We start from the raw sequence: 18,772 nt of genomic DNA, 5'->3' as shown, positions 1-18,772 counted from the left end.
AAAAAAAGACAACTCAGATAAATAAAATCAGAAATGAAAGAGAAGTTACAATGGATACCAAAGAAACATGAAGGATTATAAGTGACTACTATGAATGGCTGTATGCCAGTAAATTGGACAACTTAGAAGAAATGGATAAATTCTTAGAATCATACCACTTTCCAAGACTGAATCAGTAAGAAATAGAAAATCTGAATAGACCTATCACTAGTAAAGAGATGAAACATTAACCAAAAACCTCCCCCAAAACAAAAGTCCAGGACCAGATGGCTTCACTGGTGAATTCTACCAAACATTCAAAGATTTAATACCTATCTTTCTCAACCTCTTTCAAAAAACTGAAGAGGAGGGGATGCTTCCTAACTTATTTTGCAAAACCAGCATTACCAAAACCAGACAAGGACACCACAAGAGGAGAAAATTACAACCCAATATCTCTGATGAACATAGATGCAAACATCCCTAACAAAATATTAGTAAACCAAATACAACAATACATTAAAAGGATTATATGCCATAATCAAATGGGAGTTATTGCAGGGATGCAAGGATGATTCATCCACAAATCAATCAATGTGACACACCATATTAACAAAATGAATAAAAACCATATGATCACCTCAAAAGACTCAGAAAAACATTTGACAAGATTCAAAATCCATTTATGATAAAAACTTTCAATAAAATGAGTACAGAAGGAATGTACCTCTACATAGTAAAGGCCATATGTAACAAACCCACAGCTATCATCATATTCAACAGTGACAAATTGAAAGCTATCCCTTTAAGATCAGGAACAAGACAAGGATGCCCATTCTCATCACTCTTATTCAACATAATATTGGAAGTCCTAGACAGAGCAATTAGGCAAGAAAAAGAAATAAAAGGCAAGAAAGAAGTAAAACTGTCACTATTTGTGGATGACATAATTTTATATATAGAAAACCCTAAAGACTCCACCAAAAACTATTAGAAATAATAAGCAAATACAGTAAAACAGCAGGGTAAAAAAATCAATATACAAAAATCTGTTGTGTTTCTATACACCAACAAACTAGCAGAAAAAGAAATTAAGAAAACAATCCTATTTATAATTGCAACAAAAATAATAAAATACCTAGGAATAAGTTTAACCAAGGAGATGAAAGACCTGTATACTAAAAACTGTAAGACATTATTGAAATAAATTGAAGAAAACACAAAGAAATGTAAAAATATCCCATGCTCATGGATTGGAAGTAACATTGTTAAAATACACATTACCTAAAGCAATTTACAGATTCAGTGCAATTCCTATCATACAACTCAATAAAAACAAAACAAACAACCTGATTAAAAAATGGACAGAGGATCTAAACAGACATTTTTACATTTAAGACATGGCCAACAGGCACTTGAAAAGATGTTCAATCATCAGAGAGATGCAAATTAAAACCACAATGAGATATCACCTCACACATTAGAATGGCTATTATCATAAAAACGAGAAAAGACAAGATGTTGGAGAGGATGTGGAGAAAAGGGAACCCTCATATATTGTTGGTGGAAATGTAAATTAGAGCAGCCACTATGAAAAACAGTATGGATGGACTTCCCTGGTGGTGCAGTGGTTAAGAATCTGCCTGCCAATGCAGGGGACACAGGTTCGAGCCCTGGTCTGGGAAGATCCCACATGCTGCGGAGCAACTAAGCCCGTGTGCCACAACTACTGAGCCTGCACTCTAGAGCCTGCGAGCCACAACTACTGAGCCCGTGAGCCACAACTACTGAGCCCGCGTGCCACGACTACTGAAGCCCATGCACTTAGAGCCTGTGCTTCACAACAAGAGAAGCCACCGCAATGAGAAGCCCATGCACCGCAACGAAGAGTAGCCCCTGCTCGCCACAACTAGAAAAAGCCCGTGCAGCAATGAACACCCAACACAGCCAAAAATAAATAAATAAATAAATTTATTTATTTTAAAAAAAGAAAAGAAAAGAAAAACAGTATGGAGAAAACTACCATATGATCCAGCTATTCCACTTCTGGGTATTTATCCAAAGAATAAGAAAACACTAATTCAAAAAGATATATGCATCCCAATGTTCACTGCAGCATTATTAACAATAGCCAAGATATGGAAACAACCTAAGTGCCCACCAATGAATGAGTGGATAAAGAAGATATGGTGTGTATATATATACAAGAATACTAGTCAGCCATTAAAAAAAAAAAGACAAAAATCTTACTACTTGTGACAACATGCATAGATCTTGAGGTCTATGTGCTAAGTGCCATGTGCTAAGTGAAATAAGTCAGATGGAGAAAGACAAATATGACAAATACCATATGATTTCACTCATATGTGGAATATAAAAAAAAAGTAAATGAACAACAAAAAATAACAAAAACAAACACATGGAAACTGAGAACAGACTGGTAGACACAGAGGTGAAGGGAGTGGGAGGTAGGCGAAATGGGTAAAAGGGATCAACTGTATGATGATGGATGGAAACTAGATGTGGTGAGAAGCACCCTGCAGTGTATACAGAAGTTGAATTATAATGTACACATGAAACTATATGTTACAAACCTATGTTAACTCAATTAAAAAAAAAGGTTGGACAAAATTAAAGAAAAGAAGTATTAGATAACTCTTTCAAGGAGTTGCTGCAAAGAGGAGTAAAGAAATAAAAAGGTAGCTGGAGTTATCATTTTAAAGTCAAATCTGATTATTTCAGTCTCCTGCTTACGATCCTGTTTTTTGCATTGACTCACAATCAGGACATTTTCAGGGAGTTAGGGAAGATGGTAAACAACCCAGAGATTCTGTCTATGCATCTAATATTATAAGAACGTCAGATTTTACACTGAGGGCAGTAGTGCCCCTTCTACATTGCAATGGGTCACCAGACTAGAAGTAGAGAAATAAATTGGGAGACTTTGTAGAAACTCAAGCTATAACCTACTGGATAGTAGCAGTGGGAGAGAAAAGGAAACAAAATTAGGAAATACTAAGAAGGCAGAAGCAGCCAGAAGAAATGTGGGGAATGAGAGAATAGGAGAATGACTCCAAAAGTTTCTGCTTAAGAAACTGGGTAGAACAGCTGCATTCACTAATACAAAGAAGGAAATGATTTGAAGGAAAGGACCTTTATATAAAGATGGTGAGAGAAACCAAAGGGGTGGATGAATGAAGCAGAGAAAAGGACCAAGGACATAATCTTGGGAATATCAAGATTTAAGGAAGAAGGAAAGGAATAGGAATCAAAAGAAATAGAAGTGTGTTTTATACTGGAAGTTAAGGAAAGAAAGTATTTTAAGAAAAGGGAATGCCAAATGCTGTAGAAGGATTAAGATATGGACTATAAATATCCATTTGATATAGCAACAAAGATGGCTAGCGAATTTCAGTATGGCCAAAAGCCATACTGCATTAGACTGAAAAATTCATAAAAGATAAATATTATAGAAACAAGCCTCTCAAAAATCTTGGCTGGTAAGGGGAATGAAATCAGAAAAGCAGTTACCTACATAAATAAATCATCCTAAAGGATAACCTAAAAACTGGTGGTGTAGAAGAGATCTGTCTAATTGTTTACCAAATCATTTCTCTTTTTCTCATGTACATACAACGAAACAACAGGCAGACCTTGTTTGGTGTGCTTTGCATTATTGTGCTTTACAGATAAACTGTGTTTTTTACAAGTTGAAGGTTTGTGGCAACCCTGCATCAAGCAAGTCTATCGGCACCATTTTTCCAACAGCATTATTTTAAAATTAAGGTATGGTTTTCTTAGACACAATGCTATCGCACACTTAATAGACTACATATAGTATAAACATAACTTTTATGTACACAGGGGAACCAAATGATTCATGTGACTTGCTTTATTGCACTGGTCTGCAACCAAACTCACGATATCTCTGAGATATGCCTTTGTTTACTGTAGCTAACTTTGCAGTTAAGTGCAGCCATCACTTAGTTTTGGCCAACGGAATGAGGACAGAAGTGATGTATGCCATCATTTTATGTCTGGCCAATAAAACATTCCTGCAGGGGTTTTTTCTCCACTTTTCATCTGCTGGCTGAATGGAAAGGACTCTAAGGACAAGAGGAAGCAAAGCTACAAGATGAAAGCACAAGAGCCCGCATGACTGCATGGAGCAACTACCACTCCCTTCACCCCATCCAGACCCCCAAGGCAACACAAACTGGACTATGATGTGAGTGAGAAATAACTTTTACTGTGTTAAGTCACTGAAATTCTTAAGACATTTGTTACAACAGGCTGCTCCAACTAATGCAGATGGCCAGTATAAATAGGTGTGTGACTCAGTAACAAATCAGACATAGTTTAGACTTCAGTTGCTGAAGAATACATTATAGAATGGCTATATCTGCAATATTGAGATGGAGTTCTAGTCAAGTATCAATATTATAAAAGGATATGCCTACAGGAGAAGGAAAATATGTAAACTGGAAAAGCGACACTCAATGAATTAAGAATTTGTCAGTGAGTCTTTACTCAGTAGCTAACTAGCAGCTGGCTGTTTGGTAGGCATGTACTGAATATCCTGATAAAGGAAAGTGATATATCAGGTTATGTTACTTTTGTGACTTATTAAAATTATCCATCAATCTAACTCCCCTTGTTCTGATTCAGTGCTCATCAAGCAAATTCTATTTTGGAATTGTAGACTTTACTACAGGAGGGGAATAAGTTGGCCAGTAGACGTGGAGTATCTAGTTTCCTTGATAGTTATATTTCCTATCACAATTGAAATCAATGTCTTGTGAGCATGATTAGTACAGCTCAGTTGCATTGAGCCTAACTACTCAGAGACAGTAAAAGGAAAAGCAGAGTTGATTTGGAAATTAAGTGGCAGATCATTGTGGTGTGACCATTATAGGTAATATGAACCTGCAATGTCCAACCTGAATGGTTAGCTGTTCTTAATGGATGATTTTCTTAGTTGTTGTATTATAACCTTGGACCAACACTTAACAAATTATTTGTCATTTGGAAACATCAATCTATAAATCTAAAAACTGACTAAACCATATCTAAGTACTTTGGAAATAATTCCCTTTAACAATTTTTACTTTACTTATGAGCAATCTTGGAACCCAAGAAGCTTAAAGTGATTGGATTACACAGCAAGATAGAATCTAAAGCCCCTCATTAACTCAGTGAAGTAGGGTCAAAAAAAAAAAAAAAGACTCTAATAGTAATTTCTAAGAATTCTAATAGAACTTGCAGAAACAGTCAAATAGTGGTTGTTTTTTGATATAACTGCAAAATAGGTGCCATCATATAAAATGCAACAACGTACAGTAAAAGATAAAAATAGAATGCCAACAATTAACAAAAATGGGTAAAATTAAATCATGTTTTCAGGACAAAGCATTAACGTAAGAATAAACTGTTAGCTTTACTGGAGCAAAAATAAATAGCAAACTTAAAAGTCCTTTAAACAAACAATACTCCCAACAAAATAAAACCATTTGTCTTAATATACCAAACTAACTTTTGAATTCTGTTTAACATTACCATTTATCATCCAAACCTATTACAAATAATGAAACCAAGTTTCAAAATGCAAATGGTTACTAATTAGCATTTTTTTAATACTATAGGTACACAATCCCTTATTTGCACTCAAGAAAGCCCCCAAATTTTGAAAACAGAATTTTTTCATAAGCCATTTGGTAGCAAAAACTGGCTGAACTGACAAGGCATGAAGCCATTCATTCTATTTATCCCACATAGTGAACTACTGAGCTTTACTTGGTTGGTAAACTGCATATATATATATATATGTATATATGTATATATATATATAACGATATGCACACTTAAAATAGAGATTTTCTGACAAAAGCAAAAAGGTATAAATCATATTAGTGCAGGATTCTCCTTACAAATTAACTCTTTTCCTCTTCACTCCATTCAGTCAAGATACAACATAGGCAAGTAATCTGAAAATTTAGCTTCAGTAAGGTAGGTACTTACACATTTCGGCAAGATATGGGCTTGAGAAAACCAATTTCGTTTCCAGTAAAATGTGTTTCATTGCCACCAGAATCCTTACAAGTTATGTTAGGTGCTGGAAAACATGGAACTAAAGGCAGAAAAAAGCAAAAATCCATTATTTTTTTTCTTGTGGAAAAGTATGTAATTATGTTTTTTCCTAAGGCTAGCAATACACACAAGAAAATATAATGTTAAAACAAACCACCTCCCAATATAACATGATATACTTTAATTTAGATAGGAAAAGCTACATTTTATATACATATATATATATATATACACACACACACACGTATGTACAAGATACAGATAAAAAAATAAAAACAAAAAAAGATACAGATAATATGATAGAGTAGTCTGAACACAAAAGCATAACAATTGCCACACTGAGTTAGATGCATGACCCATCAAGTTCAATCTCCTGCCTCTGACAAAGGTAACAAGGGAAGAATTGCACATTACTATGCTTTACTTTATCTCTAGGATAAAGACTACTTCTCGAATTTTTGTTGGTATCTCATTAGGTAATTCATTAAATTTAACATAATCTGATTTTATATTTTCAGTTTATAAAGTTCTTATAGATGATGGCTACAATAAACTGATTCCTCTTTATTCTAAATAAATTACTTTCATTTATTCTAAATGTATAGAATTTGTTTTTTGTTTCTCTATTCCCTCTAGGATTTGATGTAGTATATTATCTCAGCATTTAGTAATTTTGATCTTTATTCATACCCCAAATGACATGATAATACGAGGCAGTAACACTTATAGAGCTTACTATGTGCTAGGCAGGCACTGTCCTGAAGTCTTTATGGCACATCATGTAAAGAGCTAGAACTCTGGGGACTTCCCTGGTGGCACAGTGGTTAAGAATCCTCCTGCCAATGCAGGGGACACGGGTTCAATCCCTGGTCCGGGAAGATCCCACATGCCGCAGAGCAACTAAGCCCACGCGCCACAACTACTGAGCCTGTGCTCTAGAGCCCGTGAGCCACAGCTGCTGGGCCCGCGTGCCACAACTACCGTAGCCCGTGTGCTGAGAGTCCATGCCCCGCAACAAGAGAAGCCACCGCAATGAGAAGCCCATGTATTGCAACGAAGAGTAGCCCCCGCTCACTGCAACTGAGAAAGCCCACGCGCAGCAACAAAGACCCGACGCAGACAAAAATAAACAAATTTATTTAAAAAAGAAAGAGCTAGAACTTTGGAATGAGAATGACCTATCTGTGCATTGGCTGTTTCAGAACCTTGGATTTCTTGTAGATAAAAATAGCACTAAGATCATAATAAGACTATTGTGGGGATTAAATGATACAAAATACCTAGTGTAAGGCCAGCATTTAGTAGGCATTCAATAAATGTTAGTGCCTTTTCCTCCGTCATTGTTTCTGACTAAAAGGTACTAATGTTTTTAGGCTAGTTTCAGTAAATGTTTATCTCTATGTTTAGCAACAATAATTACAGTGGGGTTTTTTTTGAGAAAATGAAAACAGAACTTGGTCTAATAGTCTAAAACAAACAAACAAAAAAACCCCCACAGACTCCAGAGTTTTATTATGAGAGAAAAATGGTATTTATTTTCTGTCTATAATTATCTTAAGATTTTCAACAAATCACTGTCCTTTTTTATGCCAGAGTAGTACACTGAGAGAATGAGGCCACGAAAAAAACTCTATAATGACTTTGCACCCTTCTGTGTGTTATTGATAGTTCAAACTATACCGTCCCATAAACTTTATTTATTTAATGTATTTACATTTCCAACACAAGGAGGTGCTTATGCTAAAAGGCATAGATAGGTTCAATACAACTGAGAACCATTTAAACAAGAAAAAAAGTAATAAGATTAAGGGAAGAGGGAGAGTGAAGAAATAATTATACTGGGAAACAACTAAGGGAAGACAGTATAACCGACCACCAATGTAGCTCAGAGGTTCCTGGTAGTTAAGGCAAAAAGCTTTACAGAGCTACTGTGATATAACTGAAAGAAAGCATACCAATTCACCTCTAAACCACTGCGGGAATTTGGTTTGGTTCATGACACAAGGGTAAGAGAATGTAATAGAGAAGGTCCTCAACTAGAACTTTACTAGAACAATAGAGAAAAGTTTTCCACATAGCCATTTCTCACACTGACTCCAGATATAAGCAAGAGCTTATAATGTTAAGATCTACAGAGATGGAGAAAAAGTTAACACATGATTTATATGTAGTTGTTTTGCCATCTGCCTTGATATAGGGATAAAACTTACTGACTTTTGGGAATGAATTATTATCATGTCCCTTAAGTTATATCTCTCAATCTGCCATCTTAGGTCATGCTTTTGACTGGAGCTATATAGTAGACAACTCAAAGCCGAGATTAACATACGTCTGAAATGCTAATATATATTCTATGTTACCAATTGAAAGGAGCTCAGTATGCTCTATTTCTATGATGAGGGAATGATGGAAAGTAATTTTGCTTTCCAGGGGATACTTGGCAACGTCTGGAAACATTTTTGGTTGTCACTACTAGGAAGCTGCTCCTGGCATCTAGTGGGTAGAGGCCAGGGATGCTCCTAAACATCCTACAATGCACAAGACAGCCTTCTCACAATAAAGAATTATCTAGTCCCAAACATTAATAGTACTAAGGTTGAAAAACTGCTGTAGATCAGTGGTCTTCAAAAAATGTGGCTCACACGCTCCCTAAAATAACTTTTAAAACCATATACTCCCTCACACATTTTTAACTTGACTTCTAAAATTTTTCACCATGGGTTTAAATTGTTGGGAAAAATATTATTTCCAGCATACTGTAAATACTGCCCTTAGTATTGAAATATTATAGCATTCTTTAAAATGGAATCTAAATACCACAGCAATTTGATAGCCACTATGATCCAACCAAGAATATGAAAGGGCTCTTCTTTAAAATTCAGAAATTTTACATCAACTGTAGGAAAAAATACACATATAAAAACTGAGGATCTGGAAATTGATTATTTTAAAGACACATTGTGGGCTGAATTGTACCCTCCCAAAAAGATATGTTGAAGTCCTAACCCTCAGTACCTCAGAATGTGACCTTGCTTAGAAATAGTCTTTGCAAATTTAACCAAGTTAAGATGAGGTCATTAGGGTGGGCCCTAATGCAATAAGACTGGTATCCTTAAAAAAGGGAAAATTGAACATACACAGGGAGAAGATGATGTGAAGACATACAGGCAGAATGCAATGTGAAGACAGAAGCAGAGATTAGACTAATGTGGGGCATTCCCTGGTGGTCCAGTGGTTAGGACTCAAGGCTTTCACTGCTGAGGGCCCAGGTTCAATCACTGCTCGGGAACTAAGATCTCACAAGCTATGCAGCATGGCCAAAAAAAAAAAGAGAGAGAGAGAAACTAGGATTGATTAGGTTACAATCCGAGGATTGGCAAGGATTGCCGGCCACCCCTAGCAGCTCGAAAGAGGAAACAAAAAATTCTACCCAGAGTTTGAGAGGGAACATGGCCTTGCCAACACCTTGATTTCAGACTTCTAGCCTCCAGAGACAGTAAACATCTACTGTTTTAGGCCATCCAGTTTGTAACACTATTACTAACAGCCCTAGAAAACTAATTCATCTATAGCTGTTTACCTCTTGGAAAGCTTTGTCCACCCCCAGGAGTACATGTACTCCAGTTAAGGCATCAGGCATGTAAATACGTCAAAGCAATGTCTGGTTTAAAAAATTAAAAGTTTTTTGCCTTGGTGAGGACCACTCCACCTCCACAAAGAAGTGACCTGCAGGAAGATCTATAGATAGACGCAAGTTTTTCTTCAAATAACACCTTTAATTTTTTTTCAAATCCTCAAAGTAGTAAGTTCTGGATTGGAAAATTGTGCAATAAAACAGAATTCTATTACTAAATTTTGGGTAATTTCCCTCTAAATGTATTACTACCTTGTACTTGTTCAGTTTGAAGCTGTCACTTTCCTGCCTTATAGCCTTGTTAGATCTTCCTGCAGACTATCTAAAATTAGATCTTAAAGAGATAGTTGCAAATACAAAACACTATGATTCCCATTGGGGTTATTGTCCAATATACCTTGCCTAACAGAAATGTACTATTTTTTGAGATTACAGGTTCCTGTACAAAATTTGGAAGATCAAACATTTATAGGTGAGTTGTAAAAATGCTTTATAAAAATATTAAAAACTAAGAAATCATACCTATTTTTTGGTTGGATACTATTAATTGTTCAAACTCCTATATTTTGACAATTTTAGTTTTCAATGCTATTGTATCATTTCTAATATAAGAAATGATTTGTGTTCAATATGAGCTGCTTTGTATTTAATGAGACAGATAAAGGAGAGAAAAATGCCCAACGATCTAGGCTTAGAACCTCAGGAAAGATACAAATAGTGGAAGTACCAGAGTGAAGGGGAAACCACATTGCTACAATAATTCTGGAGAAGTTTGACAGAAGTATGAGCTAATTATTTCAAGGGATGAAAATTATGTACTTTAATGAAGATGGATGAGCTGCCGCTCCCAGTATAGTGAGATAACATGAGAAAATATTAAAGAGCAACATTGAGACTGATCTGATTTGTTTCAACTGATAGAAAACTCCAAAAAGCAATACTTTAGAATGGGACAAATCTGTGCTTAAGTCCAAACTCTGTCACTTAACTAGTATGTTCTTTTGGGCAAGTTACAAAATCTCATTGAACCTTGTTTTGTAATCTGTGAAATGGGAATAAGACCCTTGTAATGCTATTATACACATATTAAAAGCATATGGTATGTAAAGCATGATGCTTGGCTAGAGAAAGCGTTCAACTTCCTTACTCTAGGAAATTAGAGAACTTCAACACTGAGAAGACTAAGAGAATGAGCCTGACACGAGGAATGAATATAACACGTGAGTGGCTGTAAATTTAATAGATTTTGTGAAATGAAATTAATCTATTCAATAAATGCCTACAACCCTAGAATTTATTCATTTTTACATATTTTATAATGATTTCATTTGACCCTTATTTTATTTTATTTTTTTTAAAGGAGTCCTTCCTTCCTTCCCGGCTGCGTTGGGTCTTCGTTGCTGTGTGTGGGCTTTCTCTAGTTGCGGCGAGTAAGGGCTGCTCTTTGTTGTGGTGAGCGGGCTCTAGGTGGGCGCGGGCTTCAGTAATTGTGGCATGTGAGCTTAGTAGTTGTGGCTTGCAGGCTCTAGAGCACAGCCTCAGTAATTGTGGCACACGGACTTAGCTGCTCCGCGGCATGTGGGATCTTCCCGAACTAGGACTTGAACGCGTGTCCCCTGCATTGGCAGGCGGACTCTTAACCACTGCGCCACCAGGGAAGCCCGACCCTTATTTATTAAAAAAACTATTAAGTAGGCAGAACTAGTAATATGCTCCTTTTTCTTTTCTTCCTTCTGCAAACAGAAAAACTGAGGTTCCAAGAAATTAAATGAGCTCACCGAAGTGTCATAAATAGGTAATATTCTACAAGTCCTAGACTAACTCATCACTTTTAATCAGTACTCTTTTCATTACACCATGATAATGCCATGCTTACACTGATATCAGGAACAAGCAAAAATAAATCAATATGATGAGATTAAGGAAGCCAGTTACCAATAAATGTTAACTAGTTGACAAAATTAAGCAACATGCCAGAAGCTTGAAAACTATTCCATTTGCAGTTTTCTTGCAAAATGTTTGGCTCTGGCTAATGTCTAGGATTTAGATGGCATCAATTTAAGCATGGTACACTGTTATTTCTCAATTATAAAAAGAAGCACCGTTTTTTAAATACAAAAAAGCTAAACTAGAAATAAAATAATCAATGAAGTTTCATCACAGTAAAATGGACTGACCTAGAGAGAAGGTGGTTTGGGACCCTACTCCAGTTAACATCATGCCTCTGCACTCTGATCTGATCTGTCATATAAGAGGGTCAGACTCTTTTATTTATGATTTCTGTATAACAGGTTATACTGCATAATCACCGGATAATTAAATGTGTCAATCTAGAATTTGGGTGAAAGCAAAAGATAAAGTTGGTAAGAGCCAACCCTATCTTCATATTTCTACTGTTAAAAGACACCTCTCCTCTGGAAGTGCTGGAGTTGGAAAATCATCATTTTGCAACTATCACAGTAAAGAATGATTCGGAGGACTTCTTTGGCGGTCCAGTGGTTAAAACTCCGTGCTTCCACTGCAGGGGACATGGGTTCAACTCCTGGTCAGGGAAATAAGATCCTGCATGCCTTGCGGCGCAGCCAAAAAAAAAAAAAAAAAAAAAAAAAAAAGAATGATTCGGGCTAGAATCATCATGGATGCTAGTCTAGGGGAAAGTCTAGGGGAAATTTTTGATGAGGGATAGGATATTTGCATGGTCTAAATGAGTCTCCCCAAAGACTGTTTATTAGTTGCAAAGGAAAAAATATTTAACTGAAAAGACTGAGCGATCAACACTTAACATCATCAATGAGAGGCAGATGGATATCACGTCCCTCAGCTGTGAGATGCAGAGGACACGCCATCACTTATGTAATTTTCCATCCTGGGATGCAGAACCTAAATCTAGTTGTAAGGAAATATCAGACAATCCCAAATGAGGAATATTCTATTAAAATAAAGGGGACTGTAGTCTTCCAACTTGTCAGTATCATGAAAGACAAAGCTGTGGAAATATTCCAAGTTAAGGAAAACTAAAGGCAAAACCTGATCTTGGGATCCTGTACTGGGGGAAAATGCTATAAAGGCTTTATTTGGGTCATTTGACAAAATCAGAATGTGGATGGTAAAGTATGTGCATTAACACTGAATTTACTCAAGTTTTACAACTGAACTGTGGTTATGTCAGGAGAATATCTCTATTCTTAGAAAACACACACAAACATATTTAGGGACAAAACATATATACACAAATTCAGAGAGAGACAGAGAGCATGCATGAGTGCACAATGATAAAGCCAGAAGGATAATGTTTAACAACGGGTGAATCTGGGGAGAGGGTGTATGGGTGTTCTTTGTACTATTCTTGCAATTTTTCTGTAAGCTTGAAATTATCTCCAAATAAAAAGTTTAAAAATAACACACCCTTTGCATAACTAATTTATGCTATTAGAAGTTAGGATAATAATTATCATTAAGGCAGGGTAGTGGCTATAAGAGAGCATGGAGCAGAGTCCTAGCATGTTGATAAGGTTGTTTCTTAATCTGGAAGCATTCACAGGTGTGTTCAGTTTGTGAAAGTTTATTTGAGTTATATTTAAGTGTACTTTTCTGTATATATACTTCAATAACATCTAAGTGAAAAAGACCGTCTGCCAAAGGACCAGAGCAAAATTTCTGGAAATGGAGTTTAAATACTTTTGTATTTCACTACTCAGAAAATTAAAAACTCTTGCTTATGTATGTCTTTATGTATATATATGTTCTAGACAGAACACTCCTTGAGGGCAGAGATTGTCTTCTTTTATGTATCATCTATACCATTTAGCAGAAGCCTGCCATATAATAACTTCTCAATAAATAAATTTCTCAATAATAGTTTATAATACAAATGTTCACTGTTAGCTGTTTTGATCCATTTACTTATTTTAATTTAATTATTAAACTATTACAAATAATTTCTGAATAAATAAAGATGCGTGTTAACTGGTTGGGCTAACTGGTAACCATTTTAAGACCACACAGTTTATTGTCATAGTTGAATCTCCTTTGCCTTTGGTCCCAATTCTTACTCTCTACCTCCAAACTCCCCTCTCTGTAAAACATTCCACCCACTCATTCCTTACTAAAAAGTATAGTTTAAGAAAATTAAACTTAGTTTGAGGATTCTGCAATAGTCCTTCATATACTCAAAAAAACAGAAGAAAAATTTTGGCTCGAGAAACGAGAGAGATCACACTTTTCACAACTCTAATATATTCCTACGTCTACGTCAGGACCAAAAAGCATGTTTCAAGGGTCATTTTGATGTCTTCTCTGATCAGCACTCAGAAGTGACTCACCACAGCCACTCCACTAGTCTTGCATGTTCTAAAAAGGACAATTAAAAGAAGCATCCTGTGGACAGACATAGCCTCATGAGGGCTGGGCTGGTAGAACCTATCCCAGATCTTGGCTGAACACTTCTGGGTCATGCATAAATTATAATCCACATGCAGAAGCCCTGTAACTCATATTTGTCTCAGAAACTTTATTTTCTTTTTAAAGTCATCATAATAATCTAAAGTCATTTATTTATTAATTTATAACATTTTATGTGTGTTTCCAGATTGTTAGGCACTTATGGTTTATTCTCTCCAAATGAATAACTATACCATTCCTGTACATAGAAAGCCTTCCTTTTATTTTTCTGCAGCTCTCCACTTACATCATCTATGATAACTTACCTGACAGGTCACAATGTGACCATAACACCTCCAAGTCCTTTTATACTTCCTAGCAGTCTGATCATTTGATTTTGTAGTTGTTTATAAACTTATTTAGCAATAATTACTTAAGTGGATTCAAACTTATTTTACAAAAGAGACACCTAACTGGAGGGCAGAGCTCTTTTTGGTCAGAAACTATTCTTTTTAGTTGTATAATTTCCTTCAAAATCCTCATACGTACAAAGAATTCTGCAGACTAGAAAAGGCTTTTTTGAGATGGCTGGCTGCCTGATTCCTAGTTTAAAGTGACCTCAGTCACAATAGTATTCACAGATTTCCAACATATTTCATATACGTGGTTGAATATCTGAAAGCTCATTGTTCTTTGTGTGTGTTAACACTATTCTCTGTATTCTGAGAGCACAATATAAAAGACTGAACTGTAACACAGGCAAATCAGAATATACTTATAAAGCAATTTAAAAAGGAGGGGATTCCGTGCAAAGTTCCTTTAAGTCTAACACATCTAAATTAAATAAATGTACATATATTGAGCAATATTTACTATAAAAATCATATATATAACCTATTACTGTTTATATGATAAAATTTCATTACTCCAGAATAGTAGCAAAACGTCTGTTATAAAAGTTTAACACAATTTACTTTCAAATATCTCTGCTGAATAGAATGGGGCTAACAGTGTGTCAAAATATAAAGGAATAAAAAAGAGAATGGACATCTTTTAAAAATATATACAAATTCATAATCAAGAGGTCAGTTATTTGACTATAATTTTGAAAAACTGAAAGTTTTTGCAGTTAAAAAAAATCCCTTTAATCTGATTTCCAAAATGAATCTGTTTAGTAGCTTTCATTTATAAAGAAAACATCAATTATTGCCTTATTTCCTGTCTAAAGAATAAAACAATCAGTATATATTCAATAGGTGTTCTTTTCTCAAAATATTACTAGGTATTGACCATCATTATGTACCATGTCAAATAAGAATGCCAAATCCAAATAGCTCCAACTTACATCTATCTGCCTCCTTTCCAACATATAACCCTTTAGAAGGCTAAACAACTTATTAATTTTTATCTAGCATTACGTATTTTTTGGAATAACAGGAGCTCCCCCAAATCATTAGGTTGAGGGTGTTATCCATTACCAAAACGTCTAAGAAAAAACTGATGCACACTTCAAATCCTTACCGTATTCTTTTCACACTTAGGATGTACCTAAGTATATTTTACAAGTGCATGATATGGGTGATATAGCTCCTCACTGTACCTTATTGGACTAAAAGTCTCATTTCAAGTTCTCTTTGAGTAATTAAAAGTCTAAAGAAGCATCTTTGTAAAACATAACTTGATAAATAAAGGGCAACAAGAAAGCTATATAAATTATTCTAAAGGTTTTTTAAAAAAATGAATGAAAATAAAAAACTCAGTTTATATAATAGAATAAATTATTTTTTAAATTAAATATTAACAACCCCTAGCCAGTTCTCCAATATTAAGTTGTTCTGAAAACTGAATAATAATAATGTTGTAAATCAAGAAAAAACACATTAATTACTGTTAGCGATCACACATTCATCTATGAAATAATGTTTTAAAAATTATTTAAAATGTTTCTGCAAGTCTTACCATGAGCTGTGTAGTTTGTACAGTTAACTGGTTCTTGTGTAGCATCATTTATTTTTGGATCTTTACAAATATATGTAGAAAAGTTAAGGAAATATGAACTACATTCCAATACAAAACATTATCATCTTGTCTTTAACATGTCATCTTATATATTTATGATTATAGTCACATGTGAAAAGAGGCTGTTAGTTTGTCCAAGTCAACAAGCACAGGTATACTTTTAGTGTCACTAAATAATACCTGAATATTAACTTATTACAGGAAAATTGTATTAAAAACTCTAGCAGAGGGTGCTATGCTTATGGAACATCAGTCAGGGTTTAAGCACAAAGCACACAAAAAAAAGAAAATAAAAATCTTTACCAAATTATATACGAAAACTTCAAGTTAAAAAAATCAGTTTCCAGATATCTGACTGAAATTATTTACAGGCCCCAAGTATTACCATATACATAATTTCATGTAACACAAATAATCCTGTGATGTAGATACTATTATCCCCACATTACTGAAGCAAACTGATGCTCAAGGTTTGAGTGATTTATCCAAAGTGGTATGAGTGATAGGTAGTAAAATCAGATTTCCTGATTCCAAGCCGAGAGTGCTTTCCATCAGACTGCGAGGAAGATGGTTGTTTTAGGCGGGTCTACATGGTCTCCCCAACAGGATTTTAAGCTTTTGTAAATGGATATAATAATTATCTTCTCATAGATGTTCACAACACTTGGGGTCAGGGTTCTGTTTCCTAAAAATTTTATTGACACTAATATGAGATAAGTAAGGTACTCACAGGATGTCTCTGGAGACAGGGTCTGACACCTCTTTAGGGTTTCTGAATCACTACTGGACATCTCATCTTTATGCGAGGAAAAACATTTTCCAGTTAACATCATCTTGTATGCTCAGGCACTTCTAAGTTTCAAAAAGCATAGCTCTTCATACTGCTCAATTATTTTATTAGAAATAATCACCCCGACATTTTTTCCAAGAAAGGGGCTCAACTTACTAGGTCAGTGATTCTCAAACTCCTAGCATAATGGTAATCAGCAAATTAGAGCTATTCTGTAAAAATTTAATAATGGCGGCCTCTCCTCAACTCTTAAAAATACTATCGAATTTTCTTAATTTTAAGATTTCTTCTCATAGAATCTTTTTTATATCTCTGGCTTCTATTAATTTTTCTGTTCTACAACTTGTATAAAACTGTCTAATTTTGTACAAAATTACCTATTTTAATTTGAATATAACTCCCATTTCATATCCTCCTCCACTTATCAGAGCTGCTGCAATGAACAGATCTACTTAACTCCTCCAGCCTGTTTTCTCATCAGTAAACAAACAGCTAACACATATAGCCCCTACTATGTGCCAGGCATTGTTCTAAGTGACTTACCTGTACTAATTTATCACAACAGACCTTTAAGCTGGTAGCACTGTTATCTATATTTTTACTCATGATAAAACACAGTTCAAATAATTTGTCCACTGTTACAAAGTGGAGCAGGAATTTGCCCCCTTGCAGTCTGGGATCTCATGTAGGTCGAGATAGTATAAGGTAATCAATGTAAAGTTAACAATAAATGGGCAACATACATTGGCTATATCGTTATTAATTACTGTACTTGTCTTCCCCGAAGTCGGCAAATTTCCAGGGTAGGGTCCATCAACCTTTTAACTTAATTCCAATGCTTCCAAACATGGCCTAACTTCAGTATCAATGTGTTTGAACAAATAAACCCACCGGTTAAAAAAATGAATTTTTAAAAAAGAAAGGGGGATCACAAGAGGAAGCATCAACGATCAGTAAAATCCCAAGGAAATCACACAGGATAGCCTCTGTCCGTCCCAGCCCCACATCTCTCTTCACCGCCTGGGGTCCCTCGGTCATTAAAGGACACAGGTCACCTTTCCTTTCAGTAAAACCTTAGCCCGTGTTGAGAGCCGCGACCCACTCTCGACCCCGAATCTACCTCGCCCCATGGGGGGGGGGGCTCCTCACAGAGGATATTGTCCCACTCTGAGGTCCTCGCACTTAAGTGACTCTTCGCCACCGCCGGCGGCAGCTCCCCAAGGTCCCGTGGTTACTGACACGACCCACAGTACAGCCAGGAGCCGAGCAGCAGCAGTCTCAGAAGCAACCGGCCCGGAGGGCCGAGAAGCCGCCATGCTGGGGACCGGCGCATCCCCCATAACTTCCGGTTCCGCCTTCGCCTAGGCGAAGCTGGGAGTCTGGCGGCTGCGGGAGTGAGGCTCTTAAAGGGACCGTGCATCAGTTGGAGGCAGGTCATCTCTCTAGGCCTGCGGAATCACCTGGGAGAGCTTCGATTGGTCTTTGAGAATCTGAAGGAGGCAGCTCGCTTGGAGAATCAGCTGACCTACGTCCACGGCTTCCTCCCAAGCTAATCCTGCTGTGGCTTTTCCATCAGCAGAAGTGCCAGCGGCGCCCGGCAATTCGATAAACCCTTTGTAAACATTATCTCTGTTAGGCGGGTAGGATTTGGGTTTACAGATAACGAACCAGACTCAAAGACGCTAAAGAACGTGTTGGCCTTAGTTACTGAGTTGGAATAGAATTGATGTTTGCCCGATTTCAGAAACTGTGCTCTTACTATGATATGATGGCCTCCTTGTTGTCTTAGAGAACTTTTTGGAAGGCTGGTACAAATTGATCTTGAGGACTGTATCACAAAAATGAGCATTACACCTTTTTTCTTCTAATTTTTTTCTTTTAAA

At 36.0% G+C, this 18,772-nt stretch overlaps 1 protein-coding gene across 9 annotated transcripts in view; it reads right to left on the bottom strand.

Annotated features, from left to right (window-relative positions):
* TM2D1 (TM2 domain containing 1) overlaps positions 1-18,234 on the bottom strand; it is a 139,948-nt gene extending 121,714 nt beyond the window's left edge. For 8 of the 9 annotated variants that reach the window (XR_004528770.2, XR_012324541.1, XR_012324540.1 and 5 more), the window contains exons 1-3: positions 18,048-18,234; positions 16,040-16,113; positions 5,998-6,106 (exon numbers count right to left, since the gene is read on the bottom strand). Coding sequence is in view for 6 of the 9 variants with exons in the window: in XM_073789086.1 (XP_073645187.1) it covers positions 5,998-6,106; positions 16,040-16,113; positions 18,048-18,229 (365 nt within the window). In the remaining 3 variants the exon portion in view is untranslated. Of the gene's footprint in view, positions 1-5,997; positions 6,107-16,039; positions 16,114-16,829; positions 16,896-18,009 lie in introns of all 9 variants that reach the window. The other variant, XM_073789079.1, reaches the window with a different exon arrangement.
* Between the last annotated feature and the right edge of the window lie 538 nt (positions 18,235-18,772).

This window comes from Tursiops truncatus, chromosome 1, assembly GCF_011762595.2.
Source record: "Tursiops truncatus isolate mTurTru1 chromosome 1, mTurTru1.mat.Y, whole genome shotgun sequence".
In the NCBI taxonomy this organism is placed as follows: domain Eukaryota; kingdom Metazoa; phylum Chordata; class Mammalia; order Artiodactyla; family Delphinidae; genus Tursiops; species Tursiops truncatus.
Note: the sequence above shows the minus strand (reverse complement) of the source record. Positions and strands in the feature narration are given on the sequence as shown.